General features: G+C 40.3%; 1 protein-coding gene across 1 annotated transcript; it reads right to left on the bottom strand.

The window, feature by feature from the left end:
• Window positions 1-942: 942 nt before the first annotated feature.
• ALG3 (asparagine-linked glycosylation 3) lies at window positions 943-22,123 on the bottom strand. The gene is made up of 13 exons (XM_008799337.6): window positions 21,811-22,123; window positions 21,648-21,682; window positions 21,255-21,392; window positions 18,288-18,356; window positions 11,196-11,353; window positions 10,985-11,051; window positions 10,839-10,892; window positions 8,059-8,147; window positions 5,531-5,647; window positions 4,624-4,742; window positions 4,435-4,513; window positions 1,673-1,729; window positions 943-1,565 (listed from the first exon to the last, which is right to left on the bottom strand). Exons 1-13 carry the CDS (start codon window positions 21,944-21,946, stop codon window positions 1,397-1,399), a joined length of 1,287 nt encoding a protein of 428 aa, XP_008797559.1. The 5' UTR covers window positions 21,947-22,123; the 3' UTR covers window positions 943-1,396.
• Between the last annotated feature and the right edge of the window lie 801 nt (window positions 22,124-22,924).

The following is a 22,924-nucleotide window of genomic DNA, read 5'->3' as shown; positions in this document are numbered from 1 at the left end:
AGGAGGGGAGGGGCCGGATTTGTCATTAGGAGCCTGAGTTCCGATGCGGTGGTAGGAGGGGGTTGTCAAATTTTTGATACTTCGGTTCCGGAGGCAAAGCTGCGAGCGGCCTAGATGGGATTGTCCTACGCTCGGTAGGTGCTTCGGGCAAGCTCTATTTTTCTGAAGGATGATTCGGCCATGGTGATTAGCTGGATCCACAGGAGCCCGAGTAGTCATAGAGATGCTCATCCCCTGCTCCGCGACATTTGGATGATGGTGAGGGAGAATGTTATATTTCAAGCTATGTATGTATATCGTGAGACCAATGGGGCGGCCAATTGGATGGCGGCATATGCAGCGAACCACTCAGGAGGCGCCCTATGGGTTGGAGAAAGAGAGAGATGCCCGGAACACTTCGGGACCTTTTGTATTCCGATTATATTAGATGTATTCATATCCATGATGTATGAAATGCCTGTTTTAGCCAAAAAAAAAAAAAAAAAAAAAAGAAGTCGGGTTCCGATCCCCACTCATCATGGATCATGGATACTACTCAGATAAACCATTGTGCTTTGATCAATCACTTACATGGCGAATCACGCACATGAAATGCAAGTGGAAACTTGGTTAAGAAGCTGACCGGCTGGCTGGGGAAATACACAAGACAGCCAGTCTCCGCAAAGCATGATGAAACCATATCACCTACTCTGATTTTAAAGATTAAAGGGAGACGCCTCCAATAAATTCCACTTGTCCAGGAAAATGATGAAGGTTGTCAATATTCCATCAAAAGCACTAAATATCTGTGGACATCTCTCTCCAGCAGCAGGCCTTTGCGGACGCTCATCAATGAAACTCCTCTTTGCAGACGTAGGACTGTGTTAATTTCATCTTAGGTCTACTATTATTTTGAAGCAGCTAAAAAAGAAAAAAGAAATTGACACCAGTCACCGAAGAGGGTTCACGTAATCAGAACTAATATCAGAAAGTGAAGGGGTTATCCAGGAAGATTGAAATGTCATGAGAGCACATGACAAGTGCTGCAAAAAGAAGAAAGTAAAACAACAACAACAACAACATTTCCTTCGCAGTCACCGATTGTCTTTGGAAATTAACTTATCCTTGGTGAGATAAAGTTTGCCCTTGAATCAATTTCTCACGCTTTCCAGGCCAAGAGCTGCAGTTAAGCACCTTTCTTGCTGTTTTAAACATGGAAATGCAGTTAACAGAAGAAGGAAAAGCATAAAATTCCTTTACAAGCATGGGAACAGCCCCAGCAATGCAGGTCATCAATACTATTCAATCAAGGCCTAAAATTGCATCCTGATACAGCTTTTTGTTGTTTGGTAAGAATTGTGATGCAGTTGGCATGGCTCAAAGATGACCAACAACTTGGTTGCTATCATGACAGAGGTCATTCCTCCTTTGTCTGGGATGGTTTTCCATCGACATAGGGATATTCACTTGGGGCAATCCAGAGGCCCCATAAAATGGAGAGATGTATACAGAGTAATAATAAAGAAGAATAAAAGTTAGAGGGAAAAATATTCCAGCAGAGCTCCACAGCAGCAAACAGAACAAGCCTGGATACCAAAGCTAAAAACATTAGAACAGATGATACTCTGCAATCACTGAGATGTGATGCTTCATCATGAATAAAAGCTAATAGCAAGTGTGCCCAGCATCGTACCGAAGAGAAGTAGGGAAAGGCGTCTTCCATAGAAGAAAAGGCAAAGAGTAGAAATACCTGTAACAATTTAGAAAGATCAAATTCCATGAATACAACAAATTTTGGAAAACAATTTTCCCGGAACTGACGCAAAAAGCCATATACTTTTGCAATTTAGGGCAAGTCACCCACACTATGTCAGAGCAAGTTGGTAAGCAATACACAGCGAGATGTCAGACCCACAATTATTACAATATTAATATCTTATATCACTTCCCTAAGTATATGATGCTCACATATTAACTAACGAGAAGAGCCACATGAATGTATTCATTTATGCAAGAAATCGTTAATCACAATCTAGTAATAATTAATTATTTAACTAGGGATTGTAGCAGGAATGTGGATCAGATTCCCTGCTCTTCAAACTTCAATCTGAATTGATTTGTCCAGAAGCCAGTAATAAATAACCAAACTTCAGTTATGTATCAGATTTGGGTATTAGGTTTGGGTTGTGACTTGAGTAATGAGTATAGAAGTGGGTGGCTGGGGAACTGGAGCACCTGTAGCAGCGGGCATTAGAGGTGTAGCAGAACAGGGTCTGCAAGTGGGGTCTTACATGATTGCTACATGATTGGAGAGCCATGATGGAGGGACTTACATGAACCATCATTAAATTAGTTCCAAGGTCTTGGTGGTTCTGATGGGAGTTTCTGAAAGGAATTCTGGACTGTTGGAGAGGAATCAAGAATAAAGGAGGTGAACAATCTAGCATACATTTCTACCAATACAAGCCAACTTTAGCACAATATGGTACAGTGTACATATTTTTGCCAACCCCAAACTGGCATGGTTATAATATATGACACTTTCCTATACATGACCAGAAATAGCAGCAAGTTTGGGCACAACATCCTTCAAATCCATATCTATTATTTTATTGTTTTTAGAAGTTTTATTTTTAGTTTATCATTTGAGCATGTAAAATCCAGATAGATATTTATACTACCAAGTACCAAAACTGCACCCAAATGCCCAACTATACCAAGTATCAAACTGGAAAAATGGGATGTAACATTGCATGACCAAAATACATGACCCACTTAACCTCACGTTAAAATATTAGTAAGTGATTAGCATTAACTTTTTATTAGCCACAAAATGGGTTCAAATTTTGCTTCATAAATAAAATGCCCTGTGCGTAAACGCAGTGTGGAAAAAAAAAGAAAAAAAAAATCTAGTTTCAGACTTCTCTGCTGCAATTTTGGTCAGAATTTACAAAGTGTGGTTCTGCCAGATACAAAATCATGATATAAAGCCATGGAATGTTCTTGTAGTTTAAAGAGTGCACTATTATCCACAAGAATTTCACATTGATGCCTCTCAACGTTAAAGCCTGACCAGTTGTCTGTAAACAACATTGACTAGTAGGAATCAATGTTTTAAAAAACAGACAGGACTGGCTGGTTGAACCAGTTAAATCATCGACCAGTAAGGTCTCCAATCTGCACACAAACCTTTTAAACTGTTTCTAATAAAAAACTGGAATATTTTGTTTGAACTGCTTCTAATAGAAAACTGGGATACTTTGCTAAAACCATGTGAACTGCCAGTCAAACTGGTGATTCATCAGAACTTATTCTGAGTTCAAATGAACGGGACAGTTTTTGGATCACTTATAGAGTTGAGTTGGGCGATTGGAAGAGGACGCGATTGAGTTTCTCAACACTCCTCTTCATATTCCTCTACAGAGGAAATCTACGTGACTATGATACCCCAACATTGAAAAGCATTGACCGTTCAGTGTACTCTAATATTTAATTAGAATATTAGTAAATGCACATATTTTGATAAACTTTCATAAGACATCTTTTCGTAATTGTTCAAGTTTCAACAAGTATTAATTCCTATTGTTTTCATCATTTTATTTTTTCTTATTCTATATTATTAGCTATGTTTAGCTACATATTGAGCTGTGCAGCTCACCTATATATTTATTATGTTTTACAGTGAGAGACTTCCTAAACTTACACTACCAAAAGATTTGAAGTAATTGTGGGTACATAGTGAGGCTACTACTTCGGAGAGACTCCGAGACATTTTGTGTATCTTCAAGTAGGACTTTGACCGGTGAAAAATTGTTGTACTAGAAGTGTCCAGAGGAAGCCATGTAATATACCCAATGTTCACCATACCAGTAAATACCCGTGCATACTGACTATACCAGGACCGAACTGGCCCCCATGCTGGGCATAACGATATAGCAATAGGATGGTAACAATACAAATCAGGTACCGGACAGCGAACATTGAATATACATATTAGACCCACATCATCCGATCTGACTTGACTGGATCTGAGTGGAGATCCACTCAAGTGTAGCAAAATCTAGTTCTACATTTTATTATACACTTATTTAATCTAATTTATATATTAATAATTAATATATTTTATTACATCATCATGAGGTCTTGGTTTGATTCTAGTTGACCTAATGATGGAACTAGTGAAACACGACCCCTACAATTTTCGGTTTGATGAATGGTCCAACTTTAAAAAATTGATAGGAATAAAACAAAATATTAGTGCAGAGATAATTTTGAATTGTGCAGAAATATCAAAGCAAGAATAAATGTTAGTTTTACCTCTGACAAATTATAAGTATCATGGCTATACACAGGGATCTTCACCCATTACAATCAGTTTTCACAGATGCACTGTGCTTTAAAGTGTTGTCTTCAAATTCATGATAGATTAATGAATTTTGATTTGGTAATGCTTACCATGAATAGAATTGGTAATGCAGAGATCGAGCACACACAATGCCGATGAAGTTCCCAACAAACATTACTGTTGTGATATCTGCGTAAATATCAGAAACAATTTAGTTTCAGTTTCACTAGATTACATAAACACCCAAAAATAAATGTTGTCACACTCGTAATCTTTATCTTAAAGAACTCCAAGCTTACGTTCTCTACTAAGAGTTTTGAATCTTGATTCACAAGAAAGAAACTGTCGAATAGAGAAAAGTTTTGATACAGCATTACTCAGTCTTGAATGCAACAGATGGAAAAGTCCTCCTTCATGCCTGCCATTGCCTGACACTATCAGTATACTCTAAGCTGTCCAAAAGTCCAATAACATGGAGCAAAAATGAACCGTGCTTCAATATATTCAAAGATGGTAGATAGAACTAATTGTCACTGGGTCGAGCTGTTCTCATAGGTAAGTTTGCAGTCTGCATTTGCAGGATGTCAGAGGAAGATGGAGAATATGCCAGACTCCAGAAATTAGTCTTTTGCCATACAGATTGCATCGAGTATCTTGTGGACCAACATGTTCCCCAATCTCCTCCTGACATATCTGCATTACAGGTATGTTGCGCACAAGGGTTGTTAAATAAATTCAACTACTTAACATAAAATAGGCACCATATACATATCACTTTCATTCATTCATGCATACATATATAGTTCTTAGGGTGTGAGGATCAAGTAAAGATAATTCTGCATAAGGAGTACCTAACAACAGACTAAATAATTAAGTTTGCACACTTGAGAAAAAGGAAAGATGACAACAACAAGAAAAGTTAGTACCGCATGCTAGAAATATTATATGAATTGGGGAAAAGAGAAGAATTACCAATGAAAAAAAAAATATTTTGTTAATTGTTATACATATGCGCTATGAAGAGATCATGACACCTTGCACCAGACAAAAAATGTTCTTTGATTTTTAAGTCACAAACCCAGACTACTTGTGTAGACAAAACAATATCGGTATGTGACAGCATCAATACTCAAAAATTAGAGAAGACATGAGAAAAAGAAGAAACTTATGATGAAAATAAGCAACCATCAAGGCTCGAGTACTCACTGTGACCATCTATAATGTGCAAATACTCCAAGCAAGGTAAGATGAAGCAGCAGCAAAGCACTTGCAAATTCTTTTGATACAAAAATTTCTTCTGGAACAAATTTAAAATTTACAGACCTGAAAAAAATGAAAATAATCATCTTGCAAAGGATTAAACTCCACATGATAAGTATGCACATCAGAAGCATGTATCTCCCATTTAGGGCTCAAATTACTCTTGGAGAAAGAAAAACCGCAGAAAAGAAACAAAAGAAAAACAGTTACAGGAGATTTTGACAGTAATCATCATTTTGAGTAGCTGAAAAATCTAGATCAACATAATGCAAATTGAGAAAGAAATAAATACATACATAAATAAATAAATAAATAGATGCAAGCATTCCTACATAATTTACGGCAGCATTCATTAACAACTAAGTGGTAATATGAAATATAATATGCAATACAAGATATGAAACTCAATTGGCAACTCATACAGTTTCCAGCCAAGAGAAGTTTAATGATTTTTTTTTGGGGGGGGGGGGAGGGGGGTGTCAAAAAATGAATGGAAGATGCAAGAAATCTAAATTAAGAATTTATGACACAAGGAATAGGAAAAATGATAAAATAATGAATCATTATGAAATCACTTAAACTAAGATTGACCTATGACAAAGTAGGTGGCAAAGATTAGGAAGGATGCAGATGAGTAGGAGCCAGGTGTCTTTAGTAGATGTGGCACCATAGGTCAATCAGTAGGACAATGAAGCTCTGGATGCCCTTTCCATGAATCCTCCCTCTAATAATAGCTGCCTCTAAGGTATGCCACCTGCCATGGTCCTATTTACATGGCTGGATACTTGTTATATCAAACCTTGATCGATAAAGTCATAAGCATGTTTCAAAACCTTAATGTTTTGGTGAGTGAAACAAACCTAAGCATCCTGGCTTCCTTCAAACTTACTTTCACTATGAGCAGTCCTTTAACTCCTCTACAGACTATGGAAGAATATGCATGGCAAAAGGCTCAGGCCCTAGAACAAACCTAAACATGGAATCTCATTCCCATTCCATTAGAAAGATCCCATAAGCCACAAGGTGCTTTAAAAGGTCACTTCCATTGAGGTCTTTATCCAGCTTTTTCACTTTCCATTACTTACAATGTTTGCTACCTTTGCTTATGCCTGGAGATCATTTCAATTAAGCAATCAATCTTGATTCAGCAAGAGCTGCCATTATATCTATAACCCAATTTGCAATAAAATATTAGAACACTATGTAGACAACAATACAATTAACACCGATACCATTTCCATCATTAATAACATCTTGTATTTCAATGTCATAAGAAAGAAGCTGAGCAAGGTTTTCACGTTCTGGGCATAAAAATTACCTCCTCAATGCTACTTGATGTCCCAGTGGAGTGAAGCATCCGATTTAATCAAGCATGCATTTCTCATATAATGTTAGTCTTATGTAATATAATTTATAACCTGTGTATGCATATGGGCTGGTACCCCTGCTGGCAGAATAATGCATAGTTGGCTTGACTTTAACACTTGCTTCTCAAGCTCAAGAAATAACCAAATGTTGAACCACCATGCACATATTTCATGCATCAAAAACATTTAGATGCAAAAAGGAATCATATGGTCCCTCTATCAAGAAGATAAAATATTAGTATTGATGGACATAACATGTGGCACACAAGAAATTTGAGCTTAGATAGGAACATTTTACAAAAGATAATAGTCTTTGTAGTTATTGAAACAACAGATGGCCACAATAAGAAATAAATAAGAACTTCTGGAAAAGATGCCAAAAAAAAGCCAACATCGAGCCCTTAAAGCAGGCAATTCAAGAAAAACAAAGTCACTTCTCATGTTTTGGAGCAAACAATGAGAATAAAAGAAAGTAGCCACAATGCCATATAGTTTGAAAATTGCAAGCATGCGTTTCATTGTCACGTATTGTGCCCTTATTGGTTACCTGATATGTGGCTCTTGTGATACCATTCCAACACACGAGTACTTGGCATGCCAATATTGAAGGGACATGGACATTGAAGGAAATGTAGCCTCGTTGATAGATACTGTACACAAGTTATGATTAGAACTATTTGAAATCTAGACTACTTTTGGGTAAGGCTACAAATAGATCGAACATCCAGAACTTTGAGCTGTTAAGGCTCATTTAAATCATGTAAGCAATATGGTCAGCTTCAGCTCAAGCTGCTCAGACATAGCTATTCAAGCTAAGTGATGAGACATATAAATGAGCAGAGCCTCAAACTAGCCTCAAAATCTGATCATTTCTGCATGCAGGCTATGTTCAAACTCAGTTGGCTTATAAGCCAAGCCTAAAAATGGATCTTGACCTTGGCTTATTTAACTGAAGGAACAAGCTTGAATAGGCCTGTTGTTGAACCAAGCCTAAGCTATCTACGAGTTTTGGTTCCTTCACATCACTATTATTGGGTAAGTTCTAGATTTCAATGAAACATCATATATGCTGTACAAAGAACTGAAGTTTCAAGCCTGGATATGTACCAGAAATGGATGAAGATGCGTCCAAGATTGAAGGCTCTTGAAATGTACCCAATCGGATGTGTTAACAAGAAAGGCAAACCCAAAAGAATCTGCAAATTATTCAACAAACTAAGCTTAATTTAATTTTTTTAAAATATGGAAACAAATGGCTCTAAACTTGATACTTGATCACTTTGGCAACTTGTCAAGTAGATAGTTACATCCACTTAACCTTTTCAGAAACAGGAAAATATAAAAGAAATAAAGTAACTAATTCTCTATTAGAAGAATGAAAACAATGCATGAGAAAAATAATACTAAATTATCAACCACACAATGTAGTAATCATGGACAAAACTGAATCTTACACCACGCTAAAACATATAGAAAAAATCTTTAAAGTTTAAGCCATAAAGCCCGTCAAAACCAATTCAGAAATCTCAGGCTCTAAATTGTTTCTTATCTCAATGAGATTGACCCATCATTTCAGAATATAGAAAATATATTTACAAAACTACCAAGTACCAACCATATTGCCGCATTGATAAGAAATCTTATAGAATATTTAAGAATCCTGCACTGTTTTGACATACATCTTTTGCATTATTAGACTTTTACTGTGTCTCATAACAGGTATTAACATGTATCAGCAAGAATTGGATTGCTTATTTCATAGATATTTTAAGTTTGACAATTTTAGCAATAACCAGATCATAAATATTTTTACTGAAGATTGGATTGCTTATTTCAGCAGAAACAGTAACAAAAATGAGTCCCAAGTCAAAGTTGATGGTCAATGAGAAACCATGTGATAAGTAATATAATTATATTGATATTGTACACAAGGACACACCAACAGAAAGGTGGACAAAGTACATATCTAATGAAATTAGAAACAACAGTATGAAGCAGAGAGTTCTTTTAGAGAGTTGTGAATGGTACATGCCTTTCCAGAATTAAATCAATACTTTGTAAGACGTATAGTAAGGCCCAGAACATTGCATGATCAATATATCGGGCAATATAGAAAGCCCCAGCACGCTGTCATCATTCATTACCACCATACAAATCTTCTCCCATCAAAAACATGTTTTAAGGTTTCATCCCAAACTCCAATATCAAAATCAAAACATGTTGATTTTAGCCAAAACCTATTGGAAACAGGTTCAGTCAAAGTTTTGGGCAGAAATAACTTATGGGACAAATTAAGTGCATATACGAGCTATTTTTGCTAATTCTTTGTCACCTCTTTATTTCTTTATGTGTTGGGAAGCATGTTTTCCAGATGAGGCTCAAATTACAAGAGTTGTAAGTAGATTTGGAAGCATTTTAGTGTTAGTCTCCAAAGAGATTAGATGAAGTTAAATATTTTTTCGCATAACTTTGACAATCCTGAAACTCAAATCTCATTAACATCTAAATTGTCGATATTAGGTTTTAATAATCTATTTCAAGGAAAAATGTTGTTTCAGTGCAAAACAACCAAAATGATACATCTAAAGATCCCCAAACCATACAATATATCTTACACTAATGTTTAACTTGAACTATTTAGTAATTTATATTTCCTCTGATTTTAATTGATTTTCAGCCAAAACTATCAAGAATGAAACTTGTTTATCCAGCCAAAACCAAAACCGAGTCTTTGAACCTTGCATCAAAACAAATCAGCTATGGAGCACAATAGCAAGATAAGAAAGATTCGCTAAAGAATTGCACAGATTTTTAAGATTTGGCTATCCATCTGACATCAGCAGTCAAGTTCTAGATATAGCAACTTTAGACAAGATAACAGGAGTTTCCCGTTCAACTTAAAAATCCATTTAGTAGGTAACCACACCTATCTTATAATCAAAATTCAAGCTTACAAAGCTAGGAAGCAGTGTAATGAAATTCCCCCATATCCGGAAAGCAACTAGATAAAAAGGAAGAGGACAAGTGATATAGAAAGTTATATTTATCTCTAAAGCACAAAATATAAACCAAAGAGTCAAACTGAAACAAATAATCACTTGAAATATAGTGGAAAAGATCAAAGAATTAAAGAAAGGCCAGCACATGAGATGAAAACATGAAGATGTATATTGGGTAAAACCAAGATAGATCAGATGAGGAATAAGATCAGAAGAAGCATATGAGTTATACCAATTGAGAACAATGTTACAGAAGGCTATAAGGAGATATGATATAAGTAAAATGAGGAGATTCTGATAAGTATAGGGATTAGATTTGTGCAAAGAATCAAACATCTATATATATATATATATATATATATATATATATATATATATATATATATATATATATATATAGATGTTTGATTCTTTGCACAAATCCAATCCCTATACTTATCAGAATCTCCTATATAAAGCAGTTGAAAAAAAGAAAAGAATTTGGCATGGATGGAAGTTGAAAGAAACAAAATGGTATAGCTAGCAATGCAAGCAAATTTCTAAAATAAAATGTAAAGGAGGATTTATAAGGGCAACCCCAAGCAAACAAAAAGAGAGAGAGAAAAGAAAAAGAATTCATCATAGTCATAGATATCTAGATTGCCTACTACCACCAGAAAATAGTAATAAACAATTAAATATGCTTCTGTAGTATAAGGTATACATGAGATATACAAACTTATAATGCATGCAAACAAACGCAGTATCAAGTAATGTTAAGATTCTCTAAAAAATCCCAGTGAAGAAGGATAATCAGTGCCCCAACAAATTCTGAAGACATACAAGCAAAAGTTGTATAATATAATTTCTTAACCTGAATAAACAAGACTAAGATGTGCACAAATATACCTGCAATGATGCAGCGCCCAGCAAGGCAGAAAAAACCCCCTGAATAGTCATACCCTGCATCAAAAATGTTTCTAAGCACATCATGTGTTAAATACAAAACAGTAAACAAAGACATCCCATCAATATCTTTTAGTTATTCAGTATACCTTCAACATGAGTAGAAACAAGGAGGGAGCATAAAGAAGCACATTCATCTTAATTGATACAGCACCACTGTGATCAGGGGAAAGCAACAGAAAAATAAAATCATAGCATCAATATTTTTACATGCAAAGAGAAATGCATAAGTTAGTTGAGTTATTCCCAATGCTGCTTGAATCATCAATAAGAAAATATAATAAATAAAATAAAGATTACCTGAAAATGATCAAAGCCAGATGCCACTTTTGATAAAGAAGCAAAGCTAGGGAACAGTGGAGAAGGGTCATTGCAAAACAGTCATTAAAGAGACGAAGAATAAATATGGAATGGATTCTCTTCGACAAACATAGCAACCCAAGACCCCACCATGGAAGCTGCCACAATCATTCAATCATGAGGAGAACTAAGCTATAGCGGCTTGGAAAAAAAGGGCAAAAATTGCAATAGCCGCAAAGACAAATGAATGCAACGCCTAAGAGAAAAAAGTAAATTAAAGCATTATTGCATATTGCACCTAAAAATAGTTAGATATGTTGAGAGAAAAAGTAAAGAATGGCTGAGACATCTTCAACGTTTTACAGCCCGCAAACACTTTCTTCAACATAAAACAGAAGGTTATCTCAACCAAAATATTTAATAGCCAATGTGTGTGCCTATAATCCAAGGCATCCATAACCTAGTCATCTGTAAGCATGTAAGTAGTGAAAGATAATCCAGCTAATAGAACTGGACTTCAGAAAACCTTCAAATGGACCATTTATGAACTTGAAATGGGAGCCAAATGGATGAAAAGAGGATCGTCTTTTGTTATTATAGCAAACAGTCCCCTAGATCAGAGGTATTTGAGGATCAGGAATGCTGGTTATATGTGATGGGGGGGAAAGTGGACCACCCCACAAGATGCAATTAAAGCACCTGAATCCGACGACAGGCGCAATCCCAATAAGGATGGCCTCGCCAAGCACGGCATCAACAAACACGACCTGGGCAGGCACGACCTCGACAGGCATGACCTCAACAGGCATAACTTCGGCAGGAATGACCTCGGCATGCATGGTCTCGGTTGAGCAAAGCCCGATTGACCTCGAGCCGACCCCGACTCCACCAACAGTCAAGCCAGTCCGCCTAAGGAAAGGACTGTCAAATCCTCCATACCCGGGATTAAATCCTGCAATCTCCGCTTCAACGGCTGTCAATATTTAAATTCATGCAATCTCAACTGATCGCCAGCTAGCCCGAAATCTCGGGCCGTTTAAGGTAACTCATTTAAACCAAGATTCACGCAATCATGCGTGTAACTGCTACACCCCCTTCAATAAGAAAGAGGGGAAAACTCTAGGAGGGAATCCTCTCTCCGGGCTAGAAAATATCTCTCCATTATCTTCCTTATCTCCATTATCTCCAAAGCCCCTCTCTGACTTAAGCATCGGAACCTCCGGCCAAAGGCTTTTGCAGATCCGCCAGAGACAGCCGTCAGCAGAAGCGCCTCCTCCTCGGCTTGCGGTCGCCCCCGGGTCTATTTTCCAGCAACAGTTGACGCTAGAGTAAGGGGACCGAGTCGTGATCATGAGACTAAGGAGCAGAGGAGCTTCTAATGCCTCCAGGCATCGTGCACCAAGCCCTAAATGCTCAGTCCAGAATCCACCACCAAGGCCTCCGATAGATCAAGTTCCGCAAATCCAACTTGAACAATTCAATGTGCTGGTACAGCAAGTCCAAGCGCTAGCCACCGCAGTCCAAAGTTTGCAACAAGTGGGAGGCCCTCTTGTGCCGCCTCCACAAGTCCACATCCGATCGGCACTCCCTCCAAACGGGCCTGTGTCCCTAGGCCATGATCCCCATTGTTCCTTGAGGATCAATGATGGGGAAAGGCGCCGTCACCAGGGTTCTTCCCGAGCGTCCCCCCGGGGGGGGCCACCGAAGAGTCGTCAGGATAGGAGGCCGCAGCCTTCTGAAGCTGGATCGACCTCGGGTCATTCAGTACCGGGACCAACCACTACGGCGACTTTTCAAGGCGGAGAGCTCGACAAGAAGGTCGAAAAGCTCGAATGGCAAATCGAGGCACTTCGGGATCAAAAAGTAAGGCGTGAGACCCTGATTTTACCACCAAATCGCCTTTCTCCAGCCTGATCGAGCACGAGCCAAGTCTCCCTCGACCTCGGGTACGATATAATGACGTCCAGACCAAGCTCGGATGCCCCGTTGTGTCGACCGCGAGCCAAGTCTCCCTCGATCTCGGGTACGACCTAATGACGTTTCGACCAAGCTCGGGACGCTCCGCTGCGTCGACCGCGAGCCAAGTCTCCCTCGACCTCGAGTACGACCTAATGACGTCCTGACCAAGCTCGGAACGCACCGATGCGTCGACCGCGAGCCAAGTCTCCCTCGACCTCGGGCACAACCTAATGACGTCCCGACCAAGCTCGGGACGACCTCGGGCACAACCTAATGACGTCCCGACCAAGCTCGGGACGATCCGCTGCGTCGACCGCGAGCCAAGTCTCCCTCGACCTTGGGCACTACTGAACGGAGATCCGACTACAATTCGGGATGCCTAAGGCAGATACTACGGGTCGAAGGGCACTTAGGTTCCAATGGCCGAATAGCAGCCCGGCCTCGATCCACACTACGACTAGATCCGAGCCTGAAGACAGTGAAATTCTTCAAAAAACGTCGGAATCACATTCGAAAGCGGACGACGCGCGAAGTCCCGCCCAAACAATCGAAGACAGAGGATTCGCCAAAAACACAAGAGATAAGTTCAAAGATATACAAGAGAATTGAAGAAAATGAGTTCTTTATTGATGAAGAGCCCTAAGGCCAAATACAAAGACACTGACTCTGAAGTCGGCCCGCTTAGCCGAACAATGGATCTAGCGGCCGACCTCCTTTACAAACAACAACAAAGAAAAAAGAAAAGAGAAAGCAGCAAAACTTCAGGTCGCCCCTGAAGTGGAGGCCTCGGTGCCAACCCCGTCGCCTGCTGGAGGAGCCTCGGGAGCTACTTCGAGGGCACACTCTGGCACCACCTCAGATGGAATCTTGCGGGTGACCTCCGGAGCCATCTTGGCTTCGACCTCAGGAGCCGCCTCGGTCTCGGCCTCGACAATTACAGGGGCAGGACTCTCAGGAGCGCTGTCATCCTCCTCAGCCTCATCTGCATCGTCCTCAGCGGCCCCGAACAGACGAGGCCAAAGGTTGCTGAAGTCGAGCTTGGGGCAGAGCCTCAGCACTTGGGCCCGAAAGTCCTCGAAGCCGCGAATGAGCCTGTCGACCGCCTCCTCCTCGAGCTCCTCTCGGTACTCGGCCGACTCGCGGAAGATTTGCATCGCGTTCCGAGCGTCCTCCACCGCCTTCTCTCGAGCCTCGAGCTGCTCGATTTTCAGGCGAAGGATCCCCACCTCGTATTTTTGCCCAGCGAGCTCAGACTGGGTGTCGGCTAGGCGCGCCTCGGCAGCACAGAGAGTCAACCTGGTGAGGGTGTGTGAAGCTTCCTCCTCCTCGAGGCACTCGGCCTTGAGTTTGAGCTCGGACTCGAGGGCCTCCGCCCTCGTGGTGGACTCCTTCCAACTGGCCTCGCCCCCGACAAGCTTCTTCTCCGCGACCTCCCGTCCTCTCTGGCTCCTCCGGAACTGGCTCTGGTAGTCAGCCACCGCAGAGACTAACACGTCAATTTCATGGAGGTGTTGAAATGAGGAGTAAAAGTTAGCCGACATTAAAAACTTGAAAGGATATGAAAGTGAAAGTATGAGAAAAACTTACTCAGACGGCGGAACAGTACGCCTGATCAACAAACTTGCTGACCCCACCAGCTTTGAGCTCGGCTCAGTCAGCTGGAAGCAGTGTGCAGCGGATGACCTCACGGGCGACTTCGGCGTTATGGAGGGCCAAGTCGTCCTTACAGATCGACCACTCAGGGCAGTAGGGCCTCCTCTCAGGGCGATCTTCAACCCTTGAAGAGCTCGGGAGGTCGGATCTCAAAGAGCTCGGCAAAGGAGCGTGGGAAGAGCTCGAAACCCCGAGGCCGCTACCCGGCTCGGGTCCTGAGCGCCGCAGACGAATGACCCTGCAGACTTTGAAAAAGCCCGCGGACGGGCAAGCACAGGCCGATGGTTCCTCTACGGCCTCGGAGGGGGTCGCGCGCTCGGCAGGAGTTGCGCGCTCGGCAGGAGGAGCCTCTTCCAATCTAGGCTCCTCTACCTTCTTCTGGTTGTTCTTCCGAACCAGCTGGGGGGCCTCCGGCCTCAAGATCTTCAACCTCCATCGGAGCAGAGGTCGAGGCCAGCCTAAGCTTCTTCTTAGGCATGGGGCGAGCTCCGCCTGCCTCGGTCACCCTCTTATTATACCTGGCAAGAAGGGCCTCATTGCTGGACACCATCCTTGCGATTTCTGAAAAAGAAAAAAAAATTTCAAGTCTCAGACTAGCTCCAAAAAGAGAAAAGTATAGAAAAGCGGAAGAAAACGAAGGACGACAAAATGAAGGGAGGAGCAGTATGACTGCCCTTACCCTCAGGGTGCGTCGAGCTCAGGCCGACGTTCACCAAGGTCTCCTTGCTTAGGAGGTCGTTCAGAAGGATGTCCCCCTTCAAACTGCGAAGAGCATCAAGGATTTTCTGCTTGTTTGCGATGAGTTCGGGGGTCTTGTTATTGGCCTTGAGTCGTGGCAGGTCCCACGATGGATCGAACCCCCATAGACGCTCGGAGGAAAGAAAGAAAATTTTCTCCTTCCACCCACGAATGAAAGAAGGAGCACCTCGGAAGAATGGCCGACCTTCTCGGAGGGCAAAGTACAGCCATCCTCCATCCGCAGGGTTTGACTTCAGCATGAAACACCCGTAGAAGACATTTACCGAGGTGGGTATTCCATAAGCCAGGCAGAGGGACAGGAAGCCGATAATCGTCCTCCACGAGTTTGGAGCGAGCTGTGCTGGAACGAGACGATACATCGTCAGCAGCTCATTCACAAACTCGTGCAGGGGGCATCTCAGACCGGCCCGAAGTGTCTCCTAGTACAATCCAATCCGACCTAGGGGGGTCTCATGGCCCGGTGCTCCGGCCTCGCGAGCTCGAAAGCGAACCCGTGCGGAAAGGAGAATTGGGTCCGAATCATGCCCAGTTCCTCCTCGGTCAGGTTCGACCCGACTCTGTCCGGGCCGTGGCCCACCTACAGCTCGACCTCCCTCCTACCGGAAGGAGTCCCAGCAAAAGATGAAGCACCGCCCGACATTTGTCCCGCTCACGAAATTAACAAAAAAAGAGAGAGGAAGAAGGATGAGGAAGAGAAAGCAAGCCTCCGAGCAGGCGTGAGTGGGAGACTTACCGTGGTCCTCGCCGAAAGCACCGATGGCTAGAAATGGAAAATCAAGAAGAACTTCTAGAAAATACTTAGAGGCACCTTCGGGGAAGACTAGACAACAGTCGAAGTAAAGTAAAATGGAGAAAGAAGAAGGCAAAGGCAAAGACTGTGGCAGCCAAATGAAGGTCCTTAGGGCTGGGCTGGGGTTTATATAGACCCTCCCAACGGATTGGATCGACAAAAGCAAGCCGCGTCTCCCGTCCAGATCATACCACGTGTCAGCCTCGAAGATCGGCCCAGCGTATCAACCTGGATCGCTGCTTTAAAGGCAAAATGGGAGCAGTCATCTCTTCGATCACTGGAGTCCCATTGTGAAGCCACAGTACAAATCGCCTCGAAAGACAGAAAGCCGCCTCGCGCCTTCATTAAAAACATCTAAAAGCGTCTTTTTCCCTCCTTTCAAAAGGACAAAATGATTGGAAGCCGCCTAAATCTCATCAGCATGACAGAATTAGCTACTTCCTTTGTCCGAACTCGAAAACGGCTCGAACTCGAAAGTCGGAAGGTAGTGATGGGGGGAAAAGTGGACCACCCCACAGGATGCAATTAAAGCACCTGAATCCGACGACAGATGCAATCCCAATAAGGATGGCCTCGCCAAGCACGGCATCAACAAACACGACCTCGGCAGGCACGACCTCGGCACGCATGGTCTCGGCTGAAAAAAGCTCGATTGACCTCGAGCTGACCCCGACTCCACCAACAGTCAAGCCAGTCCGCCTAAGGAAAGGACCATCAAATCCTCCATACACGAGATTAAATCCCGCAATCTCCACTTCAACAACTGTCAATATTTGAATTCACGCAATCTTAATTGATCGCCGGCTAGCCCGAAATCTCGGACCGTTTAAGGTAGCTCATTTAAACCAAGATTCGCGCAATCACGCCTGATTGCGTGTAACCGCTACACCCCCTCCTATAAGGAGGAAAAAGCTCTAGGGGGGATCATCTCCCCTGGCCAAAAAATACCTCTCCATTATCTTCATTATCTCCAAAGCCCCTCTCTGACTTAAGCATTGGAGGACCTTCGCCGGAACCCCCGGCCAAAGGTTTCTTGCAGGTCTGCCGGAGATAGCCGTCCGCCACTGCACCGGTAGCAGAAGCGCCTCCCACTCGGCTCGCGGTCACCCCCGGGTCTATTTTCCAGCAACAATATGTTTGTGACTGAATGTGAAAAGAGGGCTATTGGTACACTGTTACAGCATAGTCTCTTAGAATGGAAGTATTTCAGGATCAGCAGTGCTAGTTGTGTGAGCGTGTCTGATCAAGGATAACCAGAATACAACTGGAAGTATTTTTCGTATGTTGACCAAATAGAATGAACAATATCCTAAGAAGTGTAAATTCTCTCTTTCTATCTACGTACATCTAGATAGAGAGAGTGTACATCTAACAAATTACTATACACACCACCACTCTGTGGTGTCGCACAACATGTGCAAAGAAAGACAGTTGATACTTTAGCATGTCACAATTTCATCCAACAACTGCTCCATCAACCCAACGAATTAATTTTGTGAACAATAAAAAGCATGCAACAATAATTAATTGAATTAGTAGGAACGTGTTGGACATTTCTCAATAGATAAGCTCTTCTGAACAATCAAAAAGGTTGAAGCAGCCTGCTAAGAGACAGTATAAACATTCTACATATCCAAGAAACATGAAATCAACCAAGCAGCAAAGAGATGCATAAAAAATAAACACAAGTGTACAATACTTCAGATGGTCTACTGGTAATCACACCTTTAATGTGCTGATGTAAATTGATCATGCTACAAGCATAGGCAGGATAACAAAGAGCAAAACCTTCCCATTCTGTTTAATAAAAAAATATTCATACATATCAACAGAATAATGCCAAGATTAACAATGTACAAAATTCCAAATAAAATTTGCAAAGCCACAAGGCATCATATAAGCAGAGTTTTGAAAAATAAAAATTCTCTTACCGTGTCATTCTTTATATATATCAACAGAATAATGCCCAGATTAACAATGTATAAAATTCCAAATAAAATCTGCAATGACAAAAAATATCATATAAGAAGAGTTTTGAAAAACAACAAAATAAATATTTAATAATTAAACCAACAACAGATCTACTAATGAGGGTACCGCAAATCTTACATCCAATCTAACATGTTAAATATCAAGGTACCTTAAAGGCTTAAACAAATGATTATGCCTAGTTTATGATAAATAGGAGGAAAAGAAAGAAAACTGTTTTGACCATGTATTGCTGCTAGCAGTCCTATCATACAAGGATACTATTCATTCTCTTGGAAAACATAGAGTTAAGCTTTGAAAATAAATGGCATGAAGCAAATGGTCAGGGAAAAATGATTGCTGCAAGGTGTATATGCATATAGAATTTGTATATATACATAAAATTATGCATCTAAAATTTACATGATAAAATAGAATGTGAATAGTTATCCTTGGTATGTGTATGTATACATAAATATGCATCTAATATTGCCACGATGCATAAGAATGCGTGCAGTTATCCTCAGTATTATTTTGGGTTCTTAGTTGCTAAATTTAACAGGTTTCCCTATTTCTATTTGAACAAATGATGATTATGATGATGATGTCATTGATCTTTTAGTGATATCATTCAATTAGTATATATTTAAAAATTACTGCTTCAGAAGTGGATATAAGATCATGATAACAAGATAACTGTGGTCTTCATATACTGTTTATGCATCATTACCCTACCTAGACACTGTTCAACTTTATACATGAGCATGAAACTATGTAAGCATCTGTGTTTTATAGTCACCAATAATAAACTAAGATGAATAAACTCTTGCTAATGCAAACTCACTGATCAGGGTATTTCATAATTTTATTTCCTGACAATAAAAGCTTCCAGTCCTTCTAGAAAATAACTGACTTTGAAGTTGCTGCATTGATTTCCAATCATACTTGCAACTTTAATGGTGAAAATATAATGCATGATACCGAGTTCCTCCACATGGCATGTATCACCCATTGTTGCATTATATATTACCATTCCAGAATACACCTAAATAGGCTTGTCTTGCAATAGAATAAATCTAATAAGCAAATGTGAATTCCATCTGAGTTACTTTATCCAAATCCAAGACATTGGATCTGAACTCTAACCATTTTGAACACATTAAAGTGAAAACATCTCTATATATCCTGTGTTAAAAGTCTCACTCAAATCTAAATTTAAAATAGATACGATCTTCCAGAGTGCACTGAAACAACCTGTATACCTTTGACGATGCAAATGGAATGGGGCTAGCCCTAAGGCTACATGGATTTCTGGGGCCATAATGGAGCCTGGCTAGGAAGGAGGTGACAATGACTTATGATGTCAACGCTAGGTTAGGAAGAATATGGGCATGGACCAAGGGCACGTCAAGAGACAGCAACAGTCACCAAGGTTATTGAGGATGGCAGCCAGGCAACCCCCAATGCACAATGATTGATGAGTACAGATAGCCAAAGTCCCAATTAGAGAATGTAAGTAAAGCAATCCAACTGGCAGAACTTAAGGGAGGTGCCAATGATAGCAAAATAACGGGGGAATATAGGGCGGGATGAAGGGGAGTATAGAAGGCAGGATAGACTAGGTTGTTGAGTTATTTTAATTTGTACGCAAGTATCATATTTATTTTAATTTTATGTCATATAATGTAATATTGTACATTTTTCTTCATGAGATTATATTTCATTTCAAGATATCAGTGATAGGAACAAAAAAAACATTTGAAAGAAAGCATGTACATTGTGAGTCTCATCCAATATAAGATTTTGTATGTTATTAATATAACCTAAGGGGGCCTGCTTGGGCATTCCTGCAGGAATATTTTGCAAGAATCGAGCTTGTTGGCCCACTTAGTATCCGATCTTCAAAGGGCCTATCCAAATCCTAGCCTCAAATCCTAGCCTAAATCCCAGCTTGTGGGCCTATTGGTCTGCAGGAAGAAACAAAGACCCATGGAGGGCTTTTTTCTTTCTTCTGCAGAATTCGATTTGTGGGGGTGTTAGGTTGATACGGGCAATACCCAAATAGGCCGCTGAATCCATGGATCCAGCAGTAAAACTAGCCCATCCTGCTAGATATTCCAAACAGGCCCTGACAGATAGACTCCCACTTCTGGCTAGTGAATTCCTCTTGTTTCTCTGCCTTGGAAAGAGAAATACAAAGGCAAGAGGGGCTCATCATCCATCAAAAAAGGGAGAATGTATAGAGGAGTGGAAAGTGAAGATTTGTGTTGTCTTTCAACTGGTCTAAGAAGCTTGAATTATAATAATTATGATATTTGAACGTTAAGTGGTAATAGAATATATTAGTGACTTGGGAAAGTACTTTTTTACATTCCCACCTTGTGGTCTGTGCCTTTTTTTTCCAGCACCTATTTTCCTATCATTGTGTATAATGATTTTTCTGCAAATGTTCTTAAATTCAGAAATAGATGGCTAGGGTTTTTCTAACAATGAATTTCTGTTTCAAAGTTCTTGGTCAATTAGCTTAATTTCAGTTTTATTTCAGAGAAAATCATGAATTCCTAGAATCAAAGTCCCAAACTCATGACAAAACTGTTCTCCAAAAATTTTAAAAAACTAGAATACACCATTTTCACGCAATTTTAGGGTTTCAAAAACCTTCAATATTGAGTACTGTTGCTCAACATCAAGCAACTCTTTAGAAATTTGTGTAAGAAGAAAACACTTATGAAGGTTCTACAAAGAAAAGGTGTAAGCATTGCAAACCAAGAAACTGAAGAAAATGCACGTAAATAGTAGCACATTATTAGAGCTATTAGAGAATAGGAACTTTCAGCACATACTATCTTGATGTATTTTGCATTGAAAACATTCAAGAAACATTAAAATTGAATTTTATTTAAAAAAATCAAGATGCCGTGATGTTTCACCTGAGCAGGAAAGACCTGCCCGCCAGTTATAAACTTGATGGCAGAGTAGACGTAGAGAAACCCCGCTGGATAAACCAAAGGCCCTGTGTCCCCTTCCAGCTTCGTGTAGTCCCTCCCTCCACCAAGAAACCCATCTACCTGCCTTCCACACGATACGGAACCATCAAAAAAATTCAAAAGAAAGATCTCCACTAACCAAGATTCTAACTTTCTTGGTACGAGTGGACGCACCGAACAAAATTCCAAATTTCTCGACAATCAGAAGGATCCCAAAGGAAAGATCATCTCTAAACAAGATTCAAGCTTTCTTGGAAACAATGGATGCACAAAACAAGATTCGTAATTTCTTGTAAAGATTTAATGAAACTGAGGTTCGTTTCACGAGATCTTTACCTGAGACATGTAGGCATCCCAATCTATCTTGGTATCTGAATCGAAGGAAAGCGTTGAAAACGAAAAGAAAAGAGAAAAAAAAAAGTCAGAAACAGATCAAAATTAGCTAAATAAGAGAGAAAGAATTGAAAAGACAAGATCAAAGATAGCTGTTTTCTCTTACATGGGACGTAGCATATGATGAGGGAGACCAAGATTGAATCAAGAATCAGCAAGGCCGAAACGAAGAGTGGCTTTGAAATTGTGGGTCCGCTGAGGGCTGCGCAGGGTTTCTTACCGACCGATTTGACTCCTGCCATGGCGTCGGGGAGAGGGTTTTGAAGGACCCCTCCTCTGTTCCGCTCTGCCGCTACTCGCTGCAAATCTTCGACTCCTCCTGCCGCCCGCCTCTCTCTCTTGTCGTTCTTGATTTATGACCCTTGCTTGGGGTGGAGCTCCACCGAGTTAGGATGCCAAATATGAAGTCGGCGGTCGTCGCCGACTTAGTGAAGAATTTTTTTTATAAATGCCCTTTTTTGGGTAAATGCCTAAAGTCTCTCTCTTTCCTATTTTTTTTTCTTTTCTTTTTTCTTTTTTTTTGACAGAAGCGTGTAAAAGGCAGGTTTCCAATCGACCTTGACTCAGTTTCTTCAAACTCGATTCGAGTTGTCTGATTGGATTGTCTTGAGCACTAACTACAGTCAATTTCAATATAATCTCTTTTCAGATTTTTTTTTCCAAATAATTGGTGCTTTTTTTTTCTAGTATACATATATTTGTAGGCATACGGATGTGCATGCATGTAACTATATAATGTATGTATGTATGTGTGTATATTTAGATATTTTCAAGTTCAATCTTGGAATTTTTAAACTATGATTAGTGAAATTATTTGATAATTTGCACTAGTATAACTAGTGCATCATTTAAATATTTTAATGGTCCAGAAGAAGGTCATATGCATGATAAAGTGGACTATCGTTGCTGAGATTATATGTTCCATTAAATGTGCCATAAATCAAGGATTGTTAAATGTGATTGGTTCTTCGCTTGCATAAATTAGACAGCCTACTTGGATTTTAGAAATAAATATTTAACATAGTGCTACAATTTTCATCTCACATTGTTCTTTCGAATCAGTTTTAATAATATATTTTCTTCAAGTGGGCCAATACATGATTTAAAGTTGTCGAACTTGATTTCTCACTTATTCTCCGGATAGAATTTATTACAAAATATACCGTACGTGTTGTCCTACAGAGATATATATATATATATATATATATATATATATATAT

The sequence above is a fragment of the Phoenix dactylifera genome, chromosome 2 (genome assembly GCF_051530095.1).
Source record: "Phoenix dactylifera cultivar Ajwa chromosome 2, Ajwa_hap1_PhDact_Kaust_v1.1, whole genome shotgun sequence".
In the NCBI taxonomy this organism is placed as follows: Eukaryota; Viridiplantae; Streptophyta; class Magnoliopsida; order Arecales; family Arecaceae; genus Phoenix; species Phoenix dactylifera.
This window is presented reverse-complemented; position numbering and strand designations above follow the sequence as displayed.

Excerpts from the sequence above, each read along its gene's own strand:
- ALG3 (XM_008799337.6), bottom strand. The coding sequence starts at position 21,946 with ATGGCAGGAGTCAAATCGGTCGGTAAGAAACCCTGCGCAGCCCTCAGC. Across the intron at positions 21,393-21,647 it reads GGGATGCCTACATGTCTCAG|GTAGATGGGTTTCTTGGTGG; the intron begins GTAAAGATCTCG and ends TGTGGAAGGCAG. Across the intron at positions 11,052-11,195 it reads CTGGCTTTGATCATTTTCAG|TGGTGCTGTATCAATTAAGA; the intron begins GTAATCTTTATT and ends CCCTGATCACAG.